The sequence below is a fragment of the Podarcis pityusensis genome, assembly GCF_964106645.2.
Source record: "Podarcis pityusensis genome assembly, chromosome: 5".
NCBI classification, from domain to species: domain Eukaryota; kingdom Metazoa; phylum Chordata; class Lepidosauria; order Squamata; family Lacertidae; genus Podarcis; species Podarcis pityusensis.
In genome coordinates, this window is record NC_138032.1 from 45,218,022 (window position 1) to 45,243,178 (window position 25,157).

The following is a 25,157-nucleotide window of genomic DNA, read 5'->3' on the forward strand; positions in this document are numbered from 1 at the left end:
ACTCTATAGGTTGCTATTTCTATGCCAGGGTGCCACACTGGCACTTGGGCTGCTCTTCCATGAAGGATCATGGTTGAGGAAGGTAACTGAGTAGACAGCTGCTACCTGGTGGTGGTGGTTTTGGGGGTTTTCTTGGTGGGTTTTTTTTTTTTGGGTTTTTTTGCATTTTGTACTTTCATTCCTCTTCCACCCTAAGGTGGAGCTGGGGAAACAGTCATTTTAAATACACAGCAGGGTGCTGCAGACTGAAAAATATGAATAATAATGATATTTTTTAAAGCTCATATATAACAAGAATTATTCAGATAACTAGAATGAATATGGGATTCATTCCTGAGTCAGTTGAATGACCTGGAAGTAAATTATAAGGAAAAGATTCCCACAAGGGCATCCATGAACATGTAGAAACATTAAATACGTCATAATCTTATAAAATTGGGCAACAACAGTCATTTACCAGAAAGGACAGGCAGTTCTTCTATAAACAAAGGATTTACACTTCTGCATTTAAAAGCATCAAACTCTCTCAATTATTTAACGAGAGGCAAGCATACATACATACATTTTAAGTATTATTTCTAATAACCACAACTTATTTTCCTTGCAAGATCCATAAAATGGGGAGGGGTTGAAAGGCAACCAGACCCCCCAACATTTCTGTGTTTCCAGTTCACATGGCAAGGGAACTGTGGGCATCACTGCAGTCGTGAGTTTTCTACGTGCACATGTACCACAGTGTTTCGATCTAAAATGCAGATACAGTATTTGCTAAGAGCACCCATTAATTTACAGCTAAATCTTGCTTTCCAACACTACAGCAACTCTCCAGGAAATGAACTGCTGCAACTGTCCAGGGAATGAAGTGCCCTTGATGGATTTATGGTAGTGTAAATTATACCTGCTCCACAATATTGTAATCCTTAAATCTTTAAAATTTAAAATCTTGTAAGAGCTGACAGTACATAAAATAGTGGCTAAAAAGATCAGGAAGATGGATCATTGTTCTTGTGAAGAAAAGCTTATGTGGCTAGGGAACCTTTTATTTGTGGAATGATAACCAAGGAGAATGAAGGTTTATAGAGTCATGAATAGCTTGCACAGAGCAGAAAGAAACAAAACATTCTATTTCATGATGCCAAAACTCAGGTCAGTTATCCAAAGAAAGCCACTGCCAAAAAGTCGCATTATGCCTGCAGTTCTATGCAATCTTAATTTGGAGTAAGCCACATTGAACTCTGCAGTTCTTCTGGATAAATATGGATAGGGTTGAGCTGCATACCAAATAATATATAATAACTGGCCTATGGAATTCAATGTCATATGATGTTGTAATGAGTCACTGGTATAGATTCACTTTTAAAAGATTAAAATTCATGGAGAATATCAATGGCCAGAGCATTTCTAAGTCTCTAGCTTAGCTAAAAACATGGTTTCCAGATGCAAGAATAAGCTGTGGTGAATCTTAGGCTTGCACACACACCACTTTCTCCTTCACTTTCATGCCTGTAATTAGGAGATAAAAATTTGCAGTTTCAGATAAACTAACAGCAGTTCTCTATGATGCCCAGACTTAGAAAATTTATTTTAAACTATGCTTATTGAATGAAAGCAAGATTTGAAATCATAGTTCAATCTTGGTTTGATCTCCTGATTAAACAATTCCCATGAGCCCCAGCCAGAATGATCAATGGTCAAGAGGATGTGACTTGTAGTCCAGCAACATCTGGAGGGCCATAGGATTAAACAAACCACAGTTCTCTGAATTTGGATGTCATGAGGAACTGCAGCATAACAGAAACAAAAGAAGTTGCTGTTTACTGAATCAGGCCATTAGTCCATCTAGCTCAGTATTGGCTGGCTACAGCTCTCCAGGATTTCATATAGGGTCTCTCCCAATCCTACCTGGATGTGTTGGGGACAGAACCTAGGATCTTCTGCAAGGAAAGCAGATGTTCCACCACTGAGCTACAGACCTTCCAAATAAAGCAATGCAAATAAAATAATGCAAAAAAAGAAGGCTGTACATGAGCCTCAGGCTTGGTGTGGCTCATTCTTGTAAAAGAAAACCATTGTTTTCCATTACATGTAAATCAAGCTTCTGGGAGGCTCATTCATTTGAGCCCCTCCTCCTCCTCACTGCATCCAGTGGCAATGTATTTCCCTCTCCCTCTCCTTAGCTGGAGTGTATTGCTTCTCATTACTGGTGTGGCCACCAGCACATGTGAAACTTGGGGCAATTGTCAGAGATTATAGCTGCAATGGCCAAAAATGGGATGATCAGTTGCAGTACACCCCTGAACTTCCCTCCCACCGCATCTCTTCATATGCCAAGGAAAGGCAACCATTTATGTCAAAAACAAATTATCTTTACAGCACCTTAAAGACTAACACATGCATTATGGCATAAACATTTGTGGACTAGGGTCCAATTTATAATCGCATAAAGCAAAAGCATCTCCTCAGCTTCTGTGGAATAGCTTAGTGCCTCAGTAAGTATTTGTCTGTAGCATTCCAGTAACTCCAGGAATAGCATGTAAGATTTCTTCTCCTGTTATCTGAATGGCATTTTAGACATCTAATAATAAAGCAGAAGAGGTAGACCAGAAACAGAAGAAGTAATTAAGCCCAACATGTTTCAAATTATCAGGAGCTGAGGCAAATTCATGGCTGCCAGCTACATAGCAACAAAGTCTGAAATTCCCATGAAGTGGTGTTTTATGAAGGCCCAGAAAACAGAAGCAAAGTTACACTGATGTCAAAGCTCCACATTTCTATGGCAATCTCTGACTAAGGTTTCATGTTACCCAAGCCCAAAACAAAAATCACCATGTGGTACTTAATGCAAGACATGCATAACTAAATTTCTGTTAACAGGGGTTTGTTTGTAAGCCAATATTTTTATTTCTTGGCACTAAGAAGCATCAATCACTTATTTTTTAAACAAACAAACAAATCTCTAAAGCATTCTAATCAGGACTTGCCTCAAAAACAACATTTGTGATGATGAGCAAATGACTTTTAACATGACTGTCAGATATGTCCCAAGTATGCACAAATTCTAGGAAAATCAAGCACCTCTTGTTTCAACAGAGAATGAAAATTTGGTGTAGTTCTTTACCTGGTTCTGTATTCCTGAAGCATCCCAGAATACTATATAATACCACTGTCTGAATCATTTTGGACCTAACACATGACTTATGTAACAACAGCCTAAGGTTTTAAGTTAGCCCACACAATGCAATGTCCGGCAGACAGAGAATAAAAAAACCAACTTAGAGAACCACTTTACCGAATGTTGAGACAAAATGGCAGCAGCACCCCAAAACATTCAACACCTGGTGTTACAAGTGTTTCCTAACTTCCCCCCAACTTTTAGTTATTTTAGATGCAAGGCAAAACTAGGCTGACTGGCAGAGCAGTCCTATGCTTTTCTGCTCCTGGGTAAGTGTTATAGAACTGCAGTCTTACAGGTTCTCTAAGCTCAGCAATTTTTTTTTGTCCAAGTCACCAGATGTGTGCTTCATCCCTCCTCCCAGCTTCTTCCAAAGATGATGATAAATTTTCTTGGTTTATGCATGTTTGTACAAGCCCTGTATTTAGGCATCATTGCTACTGTTTATAAAAAGAGGATATGAAAGAATATGGTCTACCCAGATGTTGACACACACATTGTCTTGAACATGCTGTTTTAAGAGTGTGTACAAAACAGTAAATTGCAGGACTAACCTAAATTACCAAAGCCTGCTCTCAACTTTGTAATGAGCACTGCCAAATTTACAAACCATCTGCATTGCATTATGCCAGTTCTTTGGGCTGATGAGGGCAAACAACATGTATCATTTTTATCCATGCTTAAACCTTTCAAGGGAGGAGCACAGAGAGCTTCCCTCTGGAGTGTCAGAGAGAAAACCCAGGCTCTTGGCATCACTACCGAGTAGCAGAAACAGGAGGCTGGGCTACCCTGCCACCAGAAATGCAGGCTCATTTCCAGCACCTGTATCCCTCCTGGGAAAGTAATGCATTCAGATGAACCAGGATGCATGGATATGGAGGTGTAGCTTGGTGATTTTAAATGAACGCTGATCAGGTCAAACTGTGATTCACTTCAGATGAATAAATTCTGTAACTTGTATGTGAAGTTCAACAAGCACACAGCTAGGAAACCACCCATAATCAATGTTACGTGGCTAGAGCCCCATTTCCAAAATGACATATGTACAGCAAACATGTAAGAGGGAGCAGGACTGTGCCCACTAGTTCCACACCGGATGTTGTTGAACTCCAATAACCCCTGTCCCCACAGGGAGCCAAAAATCTAAAGAGAGATTCATATGTGTATATAACTGTAGGTGCATGGATGCTCCACACATATATGATTAAGATTCCTAAGCACCTGCACTGTGTGACTGCTATGTGCATAGGTGCCCCTGATCAGATCTTCATCTCTCCACAGAGAATTTCGGAGTGGAGCAAATGAGGCATGGCAATGTCGGGGCTGGGGCTAGAAGCATTTCAGCAATTCCAAAAAACTCTGCCTCTTCTTGATGTTATGCAAATCTCAATATCATAAAACATGCAAATGAGGTTAAATAAGGGCTTCCAGTTCAGTTCAACCACTGTGGCCATCCCGCTCTTATCACTCATTTTTGTGATCACCACAATGTATTTTTGATAAATCTTTAAACAGAGGCCCCACACCAGGGAAGGATTCAGTTGTTTTTACAGCACAGAGGAGACTGGTGACTGGTTATTCCCAGCAAACTCTGACAGCTCTAGAGTTAAAACCCAGGAAAGCTGGAGGAGGTGACACTGTTGGAAAGTAAATATTTATGTAGTCAGGGCTTTCCTTCCTTTCCCCCTTTTCTCTGCCCTGCCTCTTTCCCTTTCTTAAAATGTCACAGATCAGCTGTTTTGATAATTGGACAGGAAGCAAGAGTTCCCCTGATGGTTGGCAGCTTAACACCAGTTTGTTCTGCCTTGCACTCTGAGCATTCATCCTTTCTCGTGCTCACACCTATTGTCCTCTTCAAGGGGAGGAGGGCTTAGAAGGTTATTAAGGGTGAAAATATGAAATGGCTCATCACACAATTTAGCATCACACAGTGAGTACCCTGCTGGCTCCACCTCTGAACAGAACAGCACCAGCATTAATGCTGATTGAGATCATGCCTATGGAAGTGACAGTGATATACTATACACAGATCCCAGGAGATCCTGAATGGGTGAACAGGACAACCCACATTCTAGGACAGGGGACTGTTTAATGGATGGTAGCTCAGCGATATCTGAACTGGGGAGGCAGGAAAAAGAAAGGTCTAACTTGAATTACAAACATAAGTTTGCAAAAGCTAGCATTTGGGATATATATGGCAGCAAAAATGCATTTTGCCCAGCACTAGGCTATGAAAGAGTTGGGAAAACTCTTTAAGAACCATTTTCAAGTTGTTGTTATTATGTTTCCACCCCTTCCTCAATAATTCAGCTCTAAGCAGCATACACTGGGTTCCCCAGCACTCTCCCATCCAGGCACTAACCAGATTCAGACTTGCTTAGCTTCAAAAAGGTACTTACACCAGATGCCGCTAAACCAGTCTCAGCCATTAGACTTACTAGGCAACCATTCTAAGGTTTACACTCTTAAGAAACTGCACAGGGTATGTGCCCTTTGATCCTTGGCAAAAGGGAGGAGTCACAAAGTCATATATAATTCAAGTTTCACTACTTGCTTTGCTATGTTGACAATTTGCAAGAGGCTGAGGATATGTTTTAGCTCTGATCTCATTGTTATTAAAGAGCCAAACACTGAAATTTGAATGACTGCACTTTGGAGTAGAAAGCAGCACACAGAAAGGACAAAATGCAAAACATTTACATACACATCTATTCACCTACAAATTTGCAAAGGCACAGCCCAGTCTTGATTACAGGCTTAGATTGGACTTATTTTTAAATAGCAGTTATAACAGAAGGGCATATTCACTGGACAAGGGCACCTCTACATTAGGATCCTCTACAATTCATGCTGCATTTTGAAGAATATAATCTTGTGACTACAGTTAATGTGTATGCCAAAGGCAGAGGTGGGAAAACTTATTAGCTCTAATCAGCTTTATGGGCCAAACCACCAATGATTTAAGTTTGTCAACATATTTTTTTTCTTTAAAAAACAGCTTTCACACAGAAATCCATCAGAAAACCTGCTTCATCTCTCATAAACTGAAGTATTAATAAATCATCAGAATACCTAACCTCTATTAAAGATCCTAGCTTATTTCAGCATTATTTTTTAGCCACTCATCTCTGAAATCTGTGTGAATTATTCCAAATAAAATGTGTCCCATGAATTCTAGACCAATTTCCTATTTCCAATCCAAGATAATTTTTCCCACTTCATTCCCTACCGAAATGTCGTGTAATTATTTTTAGTGTATAGATGACCTTCCGGCATGTTATATGTAGTGGGAAATATGCTTCTGTTTCTTCAGTTACACAGCAATCCAAACTGTAGGAAGCCAGTGGAATTCATCATGGGGGACTTCTGCAAGCATAATGAGCAAGGATGGGAGATTTCAGCCAATTCAGCCAGAGACCCCCCTCTTCCAGACTTGTCACAATGGAACTTGGGTTTGGATTGATCAACTAAATCACTGCACTATTGGGAGCTAGCGCAACAAGTCCCTCTAGCACAAAGGGGCTTTCTCCCCCCCCAACCCCAAATCCTGCCCATTTGTTCTGGGGAAGGTTGGCAAGCAGAATTTTTGCTATTGGTATTTTTGCTATTATTTTAATTGCTGTTATGAAATTTCGCAAATCTGTTTCATGTAGTCCACTGTCAAGAGTGCCTTGAAATTAAAAAGAAATCATATTGCAATCCATTTTATTGCAATGTTTGATTGGAGAGAAAGACGTGAAAGGCACTGTGGCAATCAGTCCTACGCAAGACATGTCTAAAAATAAGTCCAAAAGGAACAAGCTTCAAGGAACTAATAAGTAGATTTATAAAGGTTTTCAGGAATGCTAGCTGTTGGTGAACTGACATATAGTCCTTCTGTTTCATTAGAGTGCTGAGAGAAACATAATGCTTCTGGAAGACAACAAAACACTTCAGCTAATCTATGTTTAAATATAGTTCTTGGGGAAAGTCCATCCAGTCTCTCCATTAGGATTCGCTGCCTTGGGCACATCTTTGCAATATTAACACCTTGGGGAGGCTTAACTCTTAAAAGGGGAGCAAAATTGCTTCCCTTGCTTATTCCACTCTCCAGGGTAGAACAAATCAAGCAGCTTAAATGTCTTCCAGTTCCACAAGGTCCAAAGCTATCTCCTTCCACATTTAAGTAGCCTGGAGGCTGCACATGACAATACAAACCATCAGTTTGTCATGTGACACATCAAACAACAATTTGGTCTTTGAAACATACAAGGTCCAAGATCTAAAAATACCTTTTGCAGAGAACTGTTCTACCTAGCCATTCTCTTAGTTTTGCTTTCAGACGTTTTGTCAACACTAAAGAATAGCCATTCACACCCACCCCACCCCATCAGCATGCTAGGCATTCCCTTCATGCTTAGAGCAGCTAGGGAATCCCATTACTGTTACAGTGTACAGGGCAAGAGATTTCATTTTCCTCAAGAGCTCTCTTAACATCGCACAGAGTGCTACTTTATCTCACAACAAACACTTCTTAACTAAAATTAAACGAGAGGACATTTCTTTGAAGAGGATCATTTGAAAGCTGCACGTACAAAACATTTCCCAGCTCTGACATCTTCAATCTTGACTTCTCACTGCACACGAACCATGAATCTTCTAAGATTGCAATATTCAGATATTTTATTCAAAGAATGCACCAATGGGCATCTCAACAAACTCCTGATAACAGAGTTAGGACATGATACTCATTTTGCACAAAGAATATATGGAATACTGAAGGGAAGTTTTCTTTCTGCAGTTTCTCTTACTGCACATAACTGTGGCATTATGGGAAGTCTTACTATGAAATCTTTCTATGCTTACTATGAGAACTCTTGCTTCTTTCCTCTTGGATTCTGGGAAGTCTCGCTTCTGCTCTGCACATACTGTTCCAAACACACCAAGCTTAGCACACCCAGACATTCTGTCATTCTTCAGTTCATTTCAAGTTCGTGTACAAAAAACAACATGGTCTGTTCTTAATGCATAGCTAACCACATATACGGAACTTTCATGTTATGATCAATCATTAGTAATTGTTTTAGTCATGTTATATTAATCTTTAGTTATAATTTAATTAGGAGGATTCATGCCTGTCTAGTTCCAGCTCCGTTCCCAGTCTTTGAACTATCAGTGATTAATGTAATATGTTATTCCCGCCTTGTACCTATGTTAACCAATCAGCAACAAGATGCTTTGTGTTTGTATCAACCAATCAGCCACAAGCACACCTGTGGCAATGTTTGTAATATTCAATAAAAGAGAGTTCCTGGGGCTTGCCCCGGCAGACGCCTCTCCTTTGACACTCACCACTCGTCTGTCGTGATTTCAACCCAACAGAATACCATGTATTTAAGCATACTATGCTCAAGTTATAATTCTTTTGGGGGGCAGGGGGAAGAATTCTATTTAAAAAAAAAAAGTGGGAACAAGTATTAATATCTGCAATTGCAAACAGAAGAAGTGTGCTGCAGCTGAATGTCATCATTCAGTTAAATTGGTATATAATTTTTCTTTCTTTTAAAAGCATAATTGCTGTGCTACTGACAGCACAGTGTACTTCCAAGACTATGTGAAATTTAGTATCAAGAGCAGAAAAAATCTCTCTTCTGCACTCTCTGTCAATAAGTAAATGATACTAAAATCCTATATAGTCTTATTTGGGAAAAAGTACCAATGAACTCAGTAGGAATTACTTTTGGGCAGGCATGTATAGAATTGCCCTCTGAGTAGGGGGGGGGGGCAGATGCCAAAAAATAGAACAGGGCTTCACTACCTTCAATAGTTGCATAGATGAAAACATTTCAGCAGGGGTAACGCTGGACTGCAGGTTCAGTCTTCTAGCTTAGGGTGTGAACCACATAAGTAACGGGCTCTGCCCTACTCCTTTAAAAGTAGAGCAGGAGGGGAGTATCAAGTGTTGGGTCAACGTCTGTGCTAAAGCCTAGCCATGAATTCTAGCATTTGCTGGTGCCTGTTAAGCTTTGTAACCTGTATCCTGAGCTGATGCAAAGATCGTGTAATAAAACTTTCAGGATTTCCCAAGCCAATAGTTAAGAGTCTTTCGTCTGAGGGTGGGGACCAAGACACTCAGGATGCTTTGCCTCCTCTCTCCCTTGTACCCCATCCTGAGTCCTGGCTTGTTCCCTAATTGTCCACCATCATCCCTCAGGAGCAAAGGTGGCAGTAGACTTAGTGGGAAGCCTAGAGTGGCCAGGGCACCACTCATCTGGACTCTAGGTCGCTTTCTTGCCAGTGGTTTACTTGGAAGGGGGAAGTACCGTATTTTTCTGTGTATAAGACTAGGTTTTTTCCTTTAAAATAACGTCAAAAATTATACACGGATATACCACCCCCCATTTTCTTAAAACGGAGTCCCCCAAAATAGTCTTATACATGGGGGCATCTTATAGACAGAAAAATACGGTAGATCCAGATGGAAGCAATGACCAGCAGTGAACCAGATAGAGCAGAAGGCGGCGGTGATTATACAAGCCTCTCAGCCTCCTCTGAATCGTTTGCTGGGTTAACTTTTGAGTTCATTAGTCTCCAGCCCTTCTTCTCTGCATTTCTACTCTGGCTCCAGTCTCCAAGCCAGGTTCTGGGAAGTGAAAACCGAAAACCTAAAAAGTGCACACTGAACTAATTTCAGCTGCACTCCTATACTCACTTATCTGGGAGCAAGCCCCACTGAATGTAGAGGGATTTATGAGAACACTCTTTTAGAAGTAGAGCAGGAGTTTTGTGCTGTGAAACTCTTTCCATTGCCCATGGTAATACAGAAATCATGTTAGATATCTGATATGTTAACCTGAAAACCAGTCCATTTTAGGAACTTTGGAAAGCTTCCTATCAGAAGCCAAATCTGGGTTCTTTGCAGATTTTGGCAGTTATGACTCCTCGCAACTGGGCATTTTGCCTCTTTAAGGTACAGACAAGGGAGTGGGAAAAGGATAATTTGTATGCTGAGTTCCTCAAAACACACAGCAACAGATTTTCTCCCCACTTCTATCTCTGCAGCTTAAGCACACACTGAATGCACAAGCACACAAACCTCAAACCACCACACTTCAGTGCTTCAGCACACTGAGAGAGCAAGGTCTCAATTCTAGATAATAACTCTAATAACTCTTCAATTCAGCTATATGAAAAAGATAAAGCTGTGTTTGTCTGTTTGGTCCCTGAGCCGGTTATGTAGCTGCAGACCAGCCCACATTATTCACCTGGACAGCTCTCCCCACCCCTCTTGCTTTAAATAAGCAAATAAATAAATATATGATATATATCCACCTGAGATGCAATTCATTGGCAGGAGGTCTGTTTTTCTCACGAGGGAGACGCAAATGGAAGCAAAGCCCAGGCACAACTTAGGGGGAAATGCACATAGTGCTGATTCAGGCTATTACAAACTTGCTGAAAAGAAGGCAGTTCCCAGCGTCACTAAACATTCCCCGCCTATTGCTCTCACCAGATGGAAGAATCTGGGTGGAGCCCTAGACAAAAGGTAGGGCAAACACACGGGGGGGGGGGGTTATTTTGTGAGGGGAGGGAACAGAGGTGTTTCCTTGTTTCCATGGGAATAGGGAGCTTCCAATATTACTATTCATCCACATACCAGAACCAGGAAAATGGAAAGGTAAGAAGAAAGCTAGAATGCAAGGCAGAGAAACGAATTCAACCTGTCTCAGTCACAAACCACTCCTTCATTTTTCTAACACAATTCTACCTTGTTACTCTCATTTCCTTCACTGTTACTCTCTCTGCGCTTTCATTGCCCATTAGAGAAATCTCTCTGGAGCTGCTGTTCAGGAAAAACTCCTTCCATATACCCTAGTCCTCTCTACATTCTCATCCATCTCACAGTGACATCACACAGCTTAAGCTGGACTTTTCTTTTCTCTTTAAAAGATGTTAACCAAAGCTGTACTCCCCCCTCCCATGAATATTTTCAATATTTGACGTTTGAGATGGGTGTAGTGAAGAGCACATGTTCAGATTGCCACTGGCCATGAAACCCATAGCCGGTGATGGCTGGTATCCATTGGGACCAATAGAGTGGAAGGCAGGGAGACCTTTTGTTCCCATCCTCCTCCCTACTGAATTCTTCAAGGGCAACACTGAGGCTAAGGAGGAAGCTGAGAGGCAGTGTCACCCTCTGCACTGGTTGGAAGTAAGATGGCAGGCAGACTGAGGTTGGTGAGGTCATGTCCCATTTGGCCTAACAGATCATCCTCCACTGCCCATTGCATGCCTTTGGGAAGATAAAATGGAATGGTAAGCCACTGAATGCTGAAATTCAATGCAGCTGTTGTGATGGAAGCTTATAGGCAGCTTTGCCCTTTGGGGAAAGGTAAAATCTTCCATGGGGCCATGGGCATAGCCAAGGGGGACAGGGGGGCTGCTGTCCCCCCATCAAGTAAATCAATAAAAATACTTAACTAATTGAGATTCTGCCCCCTTCAACACAAAGCCCTCCTCCTAACATAAATCCTAGCTATGCCCATGCATAGGGCCTTTGGGATACAAAGAATTAGATGCTTCAGGACAGCTGGGGGAACTTCTAGTTAAGAAATCAGGGAGAGGGGAGGTAGGAAAGCTGTGAAAACAGTTTATGCATTACTGAGAAACTAGAGGAGTTGTGTACTATTGGTGGAAGAGTGCTATGCAGAGGCAGAAGGTGGGACTAAGCTTCACATATTTATTCTAAATCCACAGCCAGCTTTTTGCCTGTGGCTCTAGCATATTTACATAAACGATACCTAGCATTTCACTTCAACCGTAAGCAGCAACTGCATGAATAATTGTGTGGTGTGATCTATCATGACTCAGCATTCTTCTGTTTTAAAGGCAACTCATGTTGACTAACCAGTTTATAATTATTTTGGGAATGGCTGGCTATTCTTTATGAGACTGGCTGTCTACCTTTAGGCATACTGTATTATTGTTTCTATTATTAATTTTAGCATCCAAAGCACATTATGATTCTTAACTCATCACCAGCCCAATCCCATGCAGTGCTAAGCATACCTTACTCCAGCCATTTCAGTTGTCGTAGGCGTGTAGCTCCACATAGGATCAAGTCTTCTGAGGCAGTTCCTTAACACCCTCCTCTTTTAGACTGGGAACTGAAGCAGGGATTGAGCTTCTTGTCTCATGACCAAACACAGGAAGGCTCAATGATGAGATTTTCTGTGGCCAACCTACTCTCACACACTTTGTATTAACTACCACTAATAATTCAACATGTTGAATTTTTTGCCTCTCTTTAAAGCAGTTGTTCCCAAAGTATGTGTGTTGGGGCACCTGCATCATTGGATGGGATCCAACATCACACTATGACAATTGTTCTGACCGCACAAGCATTTCAGCTTGTCAAATGGAACAATATCCTTTCTGCTGTTCCAGAGCTCCTCCATAGCCTTTTTTTTGGGGGGGGGGGGAGACACACACAGAAGTGTGTGGAGGTAGGAGAAAATGATAAGTTCTGCCGTGCTGGCAGAACTTGTTGCACTGACCCTCGCCAAGAATTGTTCAGAGATCCCCTATTCCTCCCACAGAACTACAATTTCCAGAGTACCCTGGGAGGAGAGATTGATCATTAAACCACTCTATGAATCATCAGAGGGAAACCTCAAGCCTCAACAGTAAGTGGAGCCAAAGCCAATGAGAGACAGAGGCAGTGAATTCTTGTTTTGTCCCCATTCTCCTCCCTGCCAAGTTCCAGAAGGACAACACTAAGCCTAAGGAGGAGGAAGATGACAGACTTGGCCTGTCAGTAGAAAGGTAGACAGGTGAGGGCTAGGAGAGGGGCAGACTAGCCGAGGGCAGGCTGAGGATGGAGCAGCCTCCGGTAAGTAAAATATTTGGAGGCTAAGATTAAACATTTTTGTTTGCACATTTTAACACACCCATTTTGGTTTTAAGCATGTGCTTTGGTGGATAGGAAAAGGTGAACTGGCAGGAGTGTCTAGGAGGAAGTATTTTCTTTCGTTTTCAAGCACATACTAAGGCCAAGTCCTGATACTATTGTCATTGTTGCTGTTGTTGTAATTACATTCATTATTATTATTAGTCTAAGGAAAACCAGACCAACTTTTTACAGTGGAAGTGATGTGTGGGTAAACCAGTTTTTTGAAAAGAACAATGATGATTTTTAGACTATTACACCTCTTATTCATGCCAGTATGGTTGCTTGGAAAACATCCTATTTGTTGAAATGTAAACATTATATTGACATTTGATCTTTGTATTTATTGGACACTAAGTACGGCATTTAATTATACCTTTCTACTGGGATGGAATAATGGCTTCATCTAATTTAAACCCAGAAAAAACCTGTGCCCTTTTTGAAACACAGTTTCAGAAGAACTCATTAAATTGCAAAGATGGGAAGAGAGCACTGCTTAAACTTTAAAGCATAAAGCTAATAGCCTAAAAAGAAATATTCAAATTAACCACTGACTAAGGAACCTGTGGAAGGACCACAATAAGTAGAGCAGAACGAAATTAGTGTGGCTTTCAGTTTAGAGCCTTATTCCAAATTAATATTGCTCCAGGCAGCCGAAGTTGAAAAAAAACAAACACTGGAAGGTTTATTTGAATAAATATGGTGTTTGTGCTGCAGCCAGACTCCAGAGTCAATTATCACCGGCATCCTGAAAGGTTTTGTTAGAGTTGTCCTACACTTTTTTTGGCAAGCATAACCACCACATGTATTCACCGTTATTTAAACAACCCTGTACACATGCCAGAATGACAGATGCAATTGCCAGTATGGTCTCTGAGAAGATATCACACCAGATCTTCTTTATTTGGAGCTGCCTTCTGATCCATTTCTGAGCACAATTCAAAGTAAAGTTTATTCCTTACAAAGCCCTAAATGGCTTGGGATGACCACCTCCAGCATGGGATCACCTGTTCCATTATGAACAGGTGCTCACATACATACCTGCTCACATATGTCATTCAACATCTGAGGCCCTGCTTCATGTTCTACCACCTTCAGATGTGTGCCTGGTAGGGACGTGAGGGCAGGTCTTCTCAGTGGTGGCATCCGGACAGTGGAACTACATTCCAACAGGTTTGGTTGGTTGGTCTCTTCTCTCTCTGAGTTTTATTTGGGTGGCAAAGTAGGACTCTATTGCCTATCGATATCAGGAAAGCATCTTCACTGTATTATTTTCGGCACCAGCTTAAAACATTTTTGTTTAGGCAAGCCAATCCAGACACACAGAAGTGTGAAAAGTTAGTTTACTGCTGATTTTAATGGTTTTTAAAAACATTTTAAATTATTTGTTTTTAACTGTTTTTATTCAGAATTTTAATATTTATTGTAAATTGCTTAAAGGTTTTGTTACAACCAAGCAGCATATAATTTTTGATAAATTAATTAATTTAAAAATACATTTTTTATTTTGCCATGCCATAATTCTGTTCTAACCTCCTGCTATGGAAATGCACTTAAAAAAAACTGCCCCAGTGGTTTTATATCACCCTCCCTCTCGTGCAGCTTTCTGAATGTTTTTATCTCATTGCTTATTTGTTTCATTCGATTTGTGAATTGCTCAATTTATGAAACATCTCAAAGCGATTAAAGACATCAGCAATCAAAACATATATAAAATGTCACATATAAAACAGTAATTCAAATCCAATACAGATACAGATTAGAATAAAAATATCCACTTAAAAGTGATGTTCTTTAAGGTCTTCGATAGTTGCCAAAGAGACAACAGAGTCACAGAATATATGATATTGAAGAGAGGGTGAATTCCAAGGGGTAGGAGCCACCACACTAAAAGCCCAATTCCTACACTGTACAGACAGAATCTCCTGGCAATATTGCATCTACATGAATTATTTCTTTTGTGTTTTTGTGTTTTTAATCTGGGAGCTGCCTTGGGGAGCTAACAGGCATAGTAAGAAAATGTTCCAAAACAAACAAACAAACAAATGCCTGACAACCCCAATTGCCCCAGAGTAATGTTTTCCTGCAGGAAACATAAAGTACAATATATACACATAGCTATCATGTAAACTGTGAGGCTACCATGAGGAAGATTGCAGAGTCAAGTATGAAGCTTCCCTCAGTCAACAACATCCCTTCACAGGAAAGGAGTCTGATGCCTCTCCTAGCAGCAGGATTTCATTACAAGCTTCTTGTTGCTCGATTTTCAATTAAGGTTTATCACCAAGCATTTGTTTCAACAAAAGAAAGGCTTTGACTGTAAAAACTACAGGGTGTTTTCTAATTAAAGTAGCAGGTTAATTCAATGTTGTTTGGTGATGTCTGACGTTCAGCCAAGTAATATCCCCACCCCACCCTGAGTGGCCTGTTCCTTTTCAAAGCTTTACACTGCAGAATTTTGTCTTCTGCAGCTAGAAAAGAAATCTTAAACAGTTGGGAAAGGAGAGAACATACTGATACTGAGGGGACTGGAAATGAAATATGAACTTTGAAATGTATTCTCACTGAGATAATTTCATCAGCTCATAAACCCAGCACTCATGGTCTGAAGTTGTTTAGAGTGAATGGGTAGACATAAAATAAAACTGATGATTGGACAGTGGTTGACATGGCACACATTGTGGCACGTGTGTCTAAATTTGATCAAGAGATCATGCACCCATAAGGTTTAGAAACTTTTCAGGGCTATGTTATCAGCCAGATGAGAGATTGGATACAAGTTTTGCCAAAATAAGCACCAAGGGTCAATTCTTGAAAGTATCTTCCAGAAGTGAGAAAGAATGAAACAGTTACACAGGTGGAAAGGGCAGCACTCTGTGAAGTTCCAAAAGAGCAGGCAGGTATCTCAACAGAGCTTGTGCATGAGACTTTACTAGCTGCTTGTCTCTATAGTCTGCCTAAATTTATGTGTTGAACCAACTGAGCATTTGAATACAGGATCCTGTCCCTCCTTCACACACAGGTATACAAAGGTAGCATACTAACCAGTTGAAAATGCATTATTTCCTAGTTTACACTTTAGAGTTTTTTGGAGAGAAAGTGTAGAGGGAGTGAACATATTGTAGCTTTTTATGTGACAGGTACCACATGGTGGCTTGACTGTTTACATAGCCCCATGTATCCTGGATCATATGTACAGTAGCTATTCTCGCTGCGCAAGTGCAGTAACTGCTTTTCCAAAAGACAAGATGGCTAAGGGCAAGAATTTATTTTTACAAGGCCACTTCCAGACTGTCACTGTTTTGTGGGCAGGATTCAATCACATACTGGCAAATTCAGGTTACACATTTAAAGTGGATTTGGTGCTCTTGTGCAACAAACCCCAAAATAAAATAAAAATGGACTTTTTGTGGAAAAGAAAGTAACAAGAAAATGTGCTAGGAAATATGGGCTAATGTAATACAACCGTTTACAATTTTCCCACAAACAAAGTAGAATTAAGGTTCAATAGACAGTTGACATCTACCACCACGGCAGGGCTGGAGAGAATCTGGAAAACATGATGGCAGCCTTTCGCCAGCAAGTATCACAACTTTATCATCAGTATTTGCTTACACGGAAAATTGGCATATGTGCACCTCTAGTGGTGCAATGGGTCAGTGCATCTGGCTATTAACCAGAAGATTGGTGGTTCAAGCCCACCCTGCACTAGATGACCCTTGGGTCCCCTTCCAACTCTACAATTCTATGATTCTACCACATAACCTTCCTGCAAACTTTGTGCAAATCAGTCAGAGCAAGAGCTCAATAAACAGATTGGCCCAAGTCTTATCCCACCCCCTGTAAATTTGCCTTCATGGTCTGTTCTTGGAGAAAAGGTTTATTCTTACTCTGCACCTGAAGACAAAGAGCAATCTTTTAATGGGTTTCAAGCCTCCTCCACCTCAAACCACACCATTTATTCTGGAGCACAGTTCAATAAGCCAACCTACAAGGCAGCTGCCATAAAGCATCTAGCAACTAATAAAACAAGAGAAAGATGGTCTCGATCATGTGCACCAGTAATTAACAATGAGCTGGAGTTCCCAGCGTCATCAAAACTCTTCCTCTGTGAGTTCAGCTGGGAGCAGTTTTGTGGAGACAGATGAAAATACTCTCTGCAAAGGAAATCATGGCAATATTTATATACCTCTCTGCTGCACAAATCATGTCGGAGTTGAAAGGCTGTTTTTATTTTTTTGGCCTGGCTCCCTAAAACTCTCATGCACGCATAATTTTTCCTCGTACCTAAACAATTAGAGTGGTATTATTTGCTAAGACCCAGAAGTGCACAAGCAAGCAGAAAAGAAAGGCAGACCAGAGGGAGCTAAACCTTTGCCTTTCAGTTTTAATTTATTGACATTGTTATTTCAGCCCCTGGTATACATTTTCAAATACCTTTGAAACATACCTAAAAGCAGCTGAACTCTCTGGACAGATTCTACCAGTGTGGGATTTATGCACAAGCTAAGTGAGCCACGGATTAGGGCTTCAGATCATGAGAGACCTCTATATACCTTCCCCCCATGAAGACATTGTGTTGTCTCCAGTGCTAGTGCTATTGAGAGTAGACCCAGTGAAGTTAATGGGCATGACTATTAGGCTCATTAATTTCAGTGGGTCTAATCTAATTTACTTGGATACAACCCCAAATTCCAAGTTTTACATAATCATGAAATAAACGCATTAGCATTTCTTTAAACATCCTGCCTAAAATACCTGGTCTGGACACCTGTGGATGAGCCTACTCATTCACTCAGAGGCCCTTTAAAGACAAGGTGTCCAAATTTATCAAAAGGTTTATTACCTGGAAGAAATGGGATTATTCTCTTCTTGGGATCTTTCTGGCCTCCTTCAATAGGGAATTTATCCAGAAGCTGCATCTGCAAAAGAAATATTTAGTGTGAACAAAAGTCCATCACCCTCTTTACCCACTCCCACCTCAACATCAACATGGCCTATTTTCCTGGCTGTAACAAATCTTGAAAGCTGCAGGAGCAGCTGTGATCAAGGGCAGGATTTTTTATTTTTTTACAAATACAGTTCAGTGAACTTGGTTGAAGAGCGACAAGGTTCCCAAGAGGGCAGGGAGAATTACATCAGAGTTGGGACAGGACCAAAGCCTGGCGTTCCAGCAATTCCCAAATTAACTATTTTGTACTTTCATAATAAATGAACACACAGTTTGACCCTCATCCATGTTCTGGGTAGCAATCCTTCAGGGTCCACCTATCCTCTAAGATAGACCACCCACCTGACGAGAACTGCTGCCTCAGAACCGCCAGAGGTTATTTCAATGAAGCATCCAATGTGGTTGTTGGCAGACCTCACCTATCTCCCACACATTGCTGCGCTTCTCCGTGCATCTTGATGGACAGGCATACATAGAGCAGAGGAGTTTCCTGGGGATCTGGAAATACTCTCTTATTGTGATCCCTGGGACTTCGTTGGAACAAAATGAGTTCTTACAAAGTGGAAAGTTGTATCAACCTTTCTGGAAAGACCCTCCCTTCCCTGCTGACCACACATTGTCTGCACGTTTAACTCAGTGTGCGATCATTGCAAATGGCATCCATTACATTCATAATATATAGAAAATTTGGCAAAGTGATTTAATAATAAGGCAGATAAATATTTAATCTGTAAAAATATTAAATTTGAGATTTTTTAAATGGCTTTCAGTTTCAACTATCACAGTACAATGAAGACAGAAGTTTGTTTGTTTTTTTAAAAAGTTGGGTTGCTGCCAGGTTCTTTAGCAGGAATACTCCCATGCTTGTTTGTGTGCATTCACATACGGGACCATGTTCCTCCAGCACTGCAGGAACAGAGTACAGGTTCCTGAAGGATGTGTAGATATGATGGGACCACCTGACTGGCAGAGATCTTGAAACTGGAAAGGCTGCATGGTACTATGAATAATGAATGATGTGCAACGATGCAGAATCCTATAAATCTGGGTTCTAGGTTTGCCATTTGAAGAGCAAAACAGAGGACACATTTTCTGACTTCACTATAACAACTCTCATTTTACATACCCATGAAAAAGAGGACGTGTCCTAGAGAAAGAGGACATATGGCAACCCTATTTTTAGCCTTTATTGCATACATAGACCTGGACCATTTTTACTCAACATTCAGGAGCTGGCACACTGAGGTTGTTGTTGTTGTTTAGTCGTGTCCAACTCTTCATGACCCCATGGACCAGAGCATGCCAGGCACTCCTGTCTTCCACTGCCTCCCGCAGTTTGGTCAAACTCACGCTGGTAGCTTCGAGAACACTGTCCAACCATCTCGTCCTCTGTCGTCCCCTTCTCCTAGTGCCCTCAATCTTTCCCAACATCAGGGTCTTTTCCAGGGAGTCTTCTCTTCTCATGAGGTGGCCAAAGTATTGGAGCCTCAGCTTCAGGATCTGTCCTTCCAGTGAGCACTCAGGGCTGATTTCCTTCAGAATGGATAGGTTTGATCTTCTTGCAGTCCACGGGACTCTCAAGAGCACCATAATTCAAAAGCATCAATTCTTCGGCAATCAGCCTTCTTTATGGTCCAGCTCTAACTTCCATACATCACTACTGGGAAAACCATAGCTTTAACTATACGGACCTTTGTCGGCAAGGAGATGTCTCTGCTTTTTAAGATGCTGTCTAGGTTTGTCTTTGCTTTTCTCCCAAGAGACAGGAGTCTTTTAATTTCGTGACTGCTGTCACCATCTGCAGTGATCAACTCAGCACAACACAAAGGGGGCAACATACAGTGCTAATATATCCCTTCAAGCACCTTCACTAATGTGGATAGGAATCACTGAGATGGAATTCAACTGAAAGTGCTCACAGTGGACAAATGTGCATAAAGCACACAGGAAAATCAGATCTGTGCAACCCACATGTACCTTAATACTCTGGTGTGTACGTAGTCTATGTTGAAAATGGCAAACACTACATTTTCAACTCCAGGAACTCCATAGCAAAGGGATAGCATTTCAGAACAAGGAAGGATGGAAGGTGTGCCCACCATCAAGCGTAACATAAGCCAGACTCCAAATCAGGCACAATAGCATTACATCGGTTCACATGTAAAAGAATTGCCCTGCGATTACAATGGCTTCTTTAAAAATCACTACAAATTAGCACTTCAAAACATCAGGATAACACCTGGGGAGGGATGTAAATATAAATGTTTGGGAGAACCATTTCTTCCAACTGGATTCCAAAAAAAATGGGTGGGTGGCTGTCAACACAAAAGTGGGGTTTAAACGAAGTAAGGAAACACCCTAAGCTATCTCCATCAACCAATCAGCCACAAGCACACCTGTGGCAATGTTTGTAATATTCAATAAAAGAGAGTTCCCGGGGCTCGCCCCGGGGAGACGCCTCTCATATGACACCTACCACTCGTCTGTCGTGATTTCAACCCAACAGTTGAGAACCCTATATTTTGCTGCTCCGAATAGACATGTTGGAAGAATACCCACAGAGAGGGCCCTGCTCCTTCCTGCCACTCACCATCTGGCCCGGGGCGGGGCCTGAAGGACTCACAGGGACTGCTGCGCTCTGCTGCCCAGGAGGACTCTCCTGTGTGGGTGTCTGAGGGCCCTGCTCCTTCCTGCCACTCACCATCTGGCCTGGGGCGGGGCCTGAGGCCTCACAAGGACTGCTGCGCTCTGCTGCCCAGGAGGACTCTCCTGTGTGGGTGTCTGAGGGCCCTGCTCCTTCCTGCCACTCACCACCTGGCCCAGGGCGGGGCCTGACAGGCCTCACAGGGACGGTTGTTGTCACTGCTGCTGCGACCCAGGGGGATCCGGAGGGGCGCAGAGTTTGTTTTAAAATGTTCCTTTTCCTTTCATTTTTTTGTATATGCGGGGACGGGGATGGGGGTGGGATGGATGTTTAGTTGGGAATTTGTTTGATTTTAATGGATTTGTAATTTTTATAGTTTTTCATTTGTATTGTTTTTTGTTTTCTGGGGTTTTTTATTGTTTTAAGGTCTTATTTTGTTCTTAAGGGGAAGGGTCAGGGCTGCCGGGGAGTGGGTCCCAGCCAACAAAATGGCTGGGGTATGTTCCACGGAGGGGGATGCGCTGGGACAACCGATCTCAGTGATCACGGGTAGGAGGAGGAGTTACGCTAAGACCAGACCATGTCATTACAGAGGAGGCAGGTTTAGTCGTTGTCTGAGGACTATCCCTGCCTCCGGGTCTGGTCCTGTCCGGACGGATACTAGAATCAGCAAGGGATACCCACATAGCCTGAAGGTGCTGCTGTGCAATGCCAGGTCAATGATTCATAAGACCACTGCCATCCATGACGTGATCATGGATGGAGGATTTGACCTGGCTTGTGTAACAGAGACTTGGTTGGATGAAGCAGGTGGGCCTGTTCTTGCCGCTGCTTGTCCACCAGGTTTCTCTTACGCACAGCAACCCAGGCCCTGTGGGCGGGGAGGGGGGGTTGCAGTGATTTTTAGGAAGTCATTAGTTTGCACCAGGCATCCTATTGGGAAGACCCAGTTCTCTGAGTGCATGTTCTGGAAGTTGGGCAATAGGGGCAGTACAGGATTCCTTTTGGTGTACCGACCTCCCCGCTGCACCAAGGATTCCCTGCCCGAGCTGCTTCAGGTCGTGGCGGATATACTCCTGGAGACACCTAGTTTGGTTGTCCTAGGGGATTTTAACATCCATGCCGACACGACCTTACAAGGGGCCGCTCGGGACTTCGTGGAAAGCATGGCCTCCATGGGGATGTCCCTGAATAAGTTTGGCCCAACCCATAGCCACGGACATGCCTTGGACCTGGTGTTTACCTCCATGGATGTTGGTGTTCTGACACTAAGTAAAAGCGAAACAAAAGAAGTGCCATGGTCAGACCACTTCCTGGTGCAACTTGACTTCTCCGCGACCCTTCCCCTCTGCAGGGAGGTGGGACCGATTCAGATGGTCCGCCCCCGCCACTTAATGGATCCAAATGGTTTCCAGAGAGCGGTAGGGGATGCTTTATCCCATGTTGATGGCCTTTCAGCTGATTCCCTGGTGGCCCGCTGGAATGTGGAGTTAACCAGGGCTATTGACTGTTTGGCTCCGAAGCGCCCTCTCCGATTGCATGGAGCCCGGATGGCCCCGTGGTTTTCCACGAATCTGAGGGCAATGAAACAATCGTTGAGACGGCTAGAGCGCCGGTGGCGGATGACCCATTCTGAAGCTGACCGGACACAGGTTAGAGCTCAGTGTCGAGCCTACCAAGTGGCGGTAGCGACGGCGAAGAAGGCTTTCTTCGCCGCCTCTATTGCATCTGCAGAAAACAGCAGCAGGAGACTTTTTCAGGTGGTCCGCAATTTAGCGGAACCACCTGCTACATCGGGGCCCAATACGGGCCACATGATCTCCTGCAATGATTTTGCAAAGTTTTTTGCAGATAAAGTCGCTCAGATTCGGGAAGAGGTAGACGCTACCGTGGGAGCAGGGCCGGGGCGGGGGAGTGCTAGAGTCCTGTCTAGTCAAATTGTGTGGGATCAATTCCAATCTGTTACCTCCGAGGATGTGGACAGGCTGCTTGGACGAGTGAAACCAACCACCTGTCTCCTTGATCCTTGCCCATCCTGGCTTATAAAAGCTAGCCGGGAAGGGCTGGGCGATGGGCTTCGTGGGGTGGTGAATGCTTCCCTCCGTGAGGGAGCCTTCCCAGACCCGCTGAAAGAGGCGGTTATTAAACCGCTTCTTAAAAAACCATCTTTAGATGCGGCCACGATGGCCAACTATCGCCCAGTCTCAAATCTTCCATTCTTGGGCAAGGTGATTGAGCGAGTGGTTGCTGAACAACTCCAGGCACGCCTGGAAGAAGCGGACCATTTGGATCCCTTCCAATCGGGATTCAGGCCTCATCACGGGACTGAAACTGCCTTGGTCGCACTGGTTGATGATCTCCGGCGGGCTAGGGACAAAGGTGAGAGCTGTTTCCTAGTTCTGCTGGATCTCTCAGCGGCGTTTGATACCATCGACCATAACATCCTTCTGGACCGTCTTGAGGGGCTGGGAGCTGGGGGCACTGTCATACAGTGGTTCCGCTCCTTCCTCCTGGGCCGTGTTCAGAAAGTGGTGGTGGGGGATGAGTGTTCAGACCCTTGGGCTCTCACTTGTGGGGTGCCTCAGGGTTCTGTCCTCTCCCCCATGCTTTTTAATATCTATATGAAGCCGCTGGGAGAGATCATCAGGGGGTTTGGACTGGGTGTTCATCAGTATGCAGATGACACCCAGCTCTACCTCTCCTTTAAATCAGAACCAGTGAAGGCGGTGAAGGTCCTGTGTGAGTGTCTGGAGGCGGTTGGAGGATGGATGGCGGCAAACAGATTGAGGTTGAATCCTGACAAGACAGAAGTACTGTTTCTGGGGGACAGGAGGCGGGCAGGTGTGGGGGATTCCCTGGTCCTGAATGGGGTAACCGTGCCCCTGAAGGACCAGGTGCGCAGCCTGGGAGTCATTTTGGACTCACAGCTGTCCATGGAGGCACAGGTTAAATCCGTGTCCAGGGCAGCTGTGTACCAGCTCCATCTGGTACGTAGGTTGAGACCCTATCTGCCCGCGGACTGCCTCGCCAGAGTGGTGCATGCTCTGGTTATCTCCCGCTTGGACTACTGCAATGCGCTCTACGTGGGGCTACCTTTGAAGGTGACCCGGAAACTACAACTAATCCAGAATGCAGCAGCCAGACTGGTGACTGGGAACAGCCGCCGAGACCATATAACACCGGTCTTGAAAGACCTACATTGGCTCCCAGTACGTTTCCAAGCACAATTCAAAGTGTTGGTGCTGACCTTTAAAGCCCTAAACGGCCTCGGTCCAGTATACCTGAAGGAGCGTCTCCACCTCCATCGTTCTACCCGGACACTGAGGTCCAGCACCGAGGGCCTTCTGGCGGTTCCCTCACTGCGAGAAGCCAAGTTACAGGGAACCAGGCAGAGGGCCTTCTCGGTAGTGGCGCCCTCCCTGTGGAACGCCCTCCCACCAGATGTCAAAGAGAACAACAACTACCAGACTTTTAGAAGACATCTGAAGGCAGCCCTGTTTAGGGAAGCTTTTAATGTTTGATGTATCATAGTATTTTAATACTCTTTTGGAAGCCGCCCAGAGTGGCTGGGGAAACCCAGCCAGATGGGCGGGGTATAAATAATAAATTATTATTATTATTATTACTAAGATTTTGAGAGCAAACTTTCCTTCAAAGAAAGACGCCTAATGTTCTCTCTCAGGAGTCTAACTATCATGGAACAGTGGACACTATCTGCTAGCATCAGGCTGGAAGGAAAAAGACCTACCTGCATGGAGAGTTAAGGAAGAGGAAAGAACCATCAGGCTTCCTCATTTGCAAGTCACCCTGATGAAGAAACAGATTGTGGCTTTAAGGCTTCCTAGACAAATTGTTTCTCTGCCAATTGAAGGTGACTTTTTTTGAGGAGGGTGGGAGTTAAAGGATGTTTTGTTTTCCTGTAGACAGAGTTCAGGCTGTCTGGGGTCAGTCAGGGGTAAGATTACTTTTGTTCAAAGGAGAATGAAGGTATAGTTCAACTCCAGAGTTTGCTGTCATGACATTTTTATCCAGGAAGAGAAGTGTCTCGCTTTACTCCTAAGAGTGACTGACTCAGTGAACCTACAGCTGAGACAAGCACATTCCTAGGGTTATTCTTGGAGGTAATCTTGTTTGGCTGATGTGGGCCTTTCCTAACCACATCAAGATGGTTGTGTGGTATATAACTAAGTACTGTTTATCCACAGGGCTGATATCAGTGGAACAGATGCAGCAAGCTGCAGCTGCAGAATTCCAAGATCTCCCATCACCAGATAATAGAGACACAAGTAAAACAGGTTGGCCATAAATGTCAGCAGACCCCTCGACCCTCAGGAGCAGATTCTGAGAGTCTTGGGGGGGGGTGCATAGGAGAGGAAAAGAGGAGAAAGTTCTGATGTGCAAGCAGAACAGCAGCATTTGATCCAACCCATAGTCTTTAAAGACTTCAATCTTCCAAATTATG

The 25,157-nt window shown here is 43.1% G+C and overlaps 1 protein-coding gene across 6 annotated transcripts in view; it reads right to left on the reverse strand.

Moving 5' to 3' along the window:
• The window catches only part of SH3PXD2A (SH3 and PX domains 2A), a 259,093-nt gene that overhangs the window by 157,319 nt on the left and 76,617 nt on the right, over window positions 1-25,157 (reverse strand). For 5 of the 6 annotated variants that reach the window (XM_081006148.1, XM_081006151.1, XM_081006150.1 and 2 more), the window contains one exon: window positions 17,947-18,022. In XM_081006148.1, the coding sequence (XP_080862274.1) occupies window positions 17,947-18,022 (76 nt within the window). Of the gene's footprint in view, window positions 1-10,483; window positions 10,619-17,946; window positions 18,023-25,157 lie in introns of those variants that run through there. The other variant, XM_081006152.1, reaches the window with a different exon arrangement.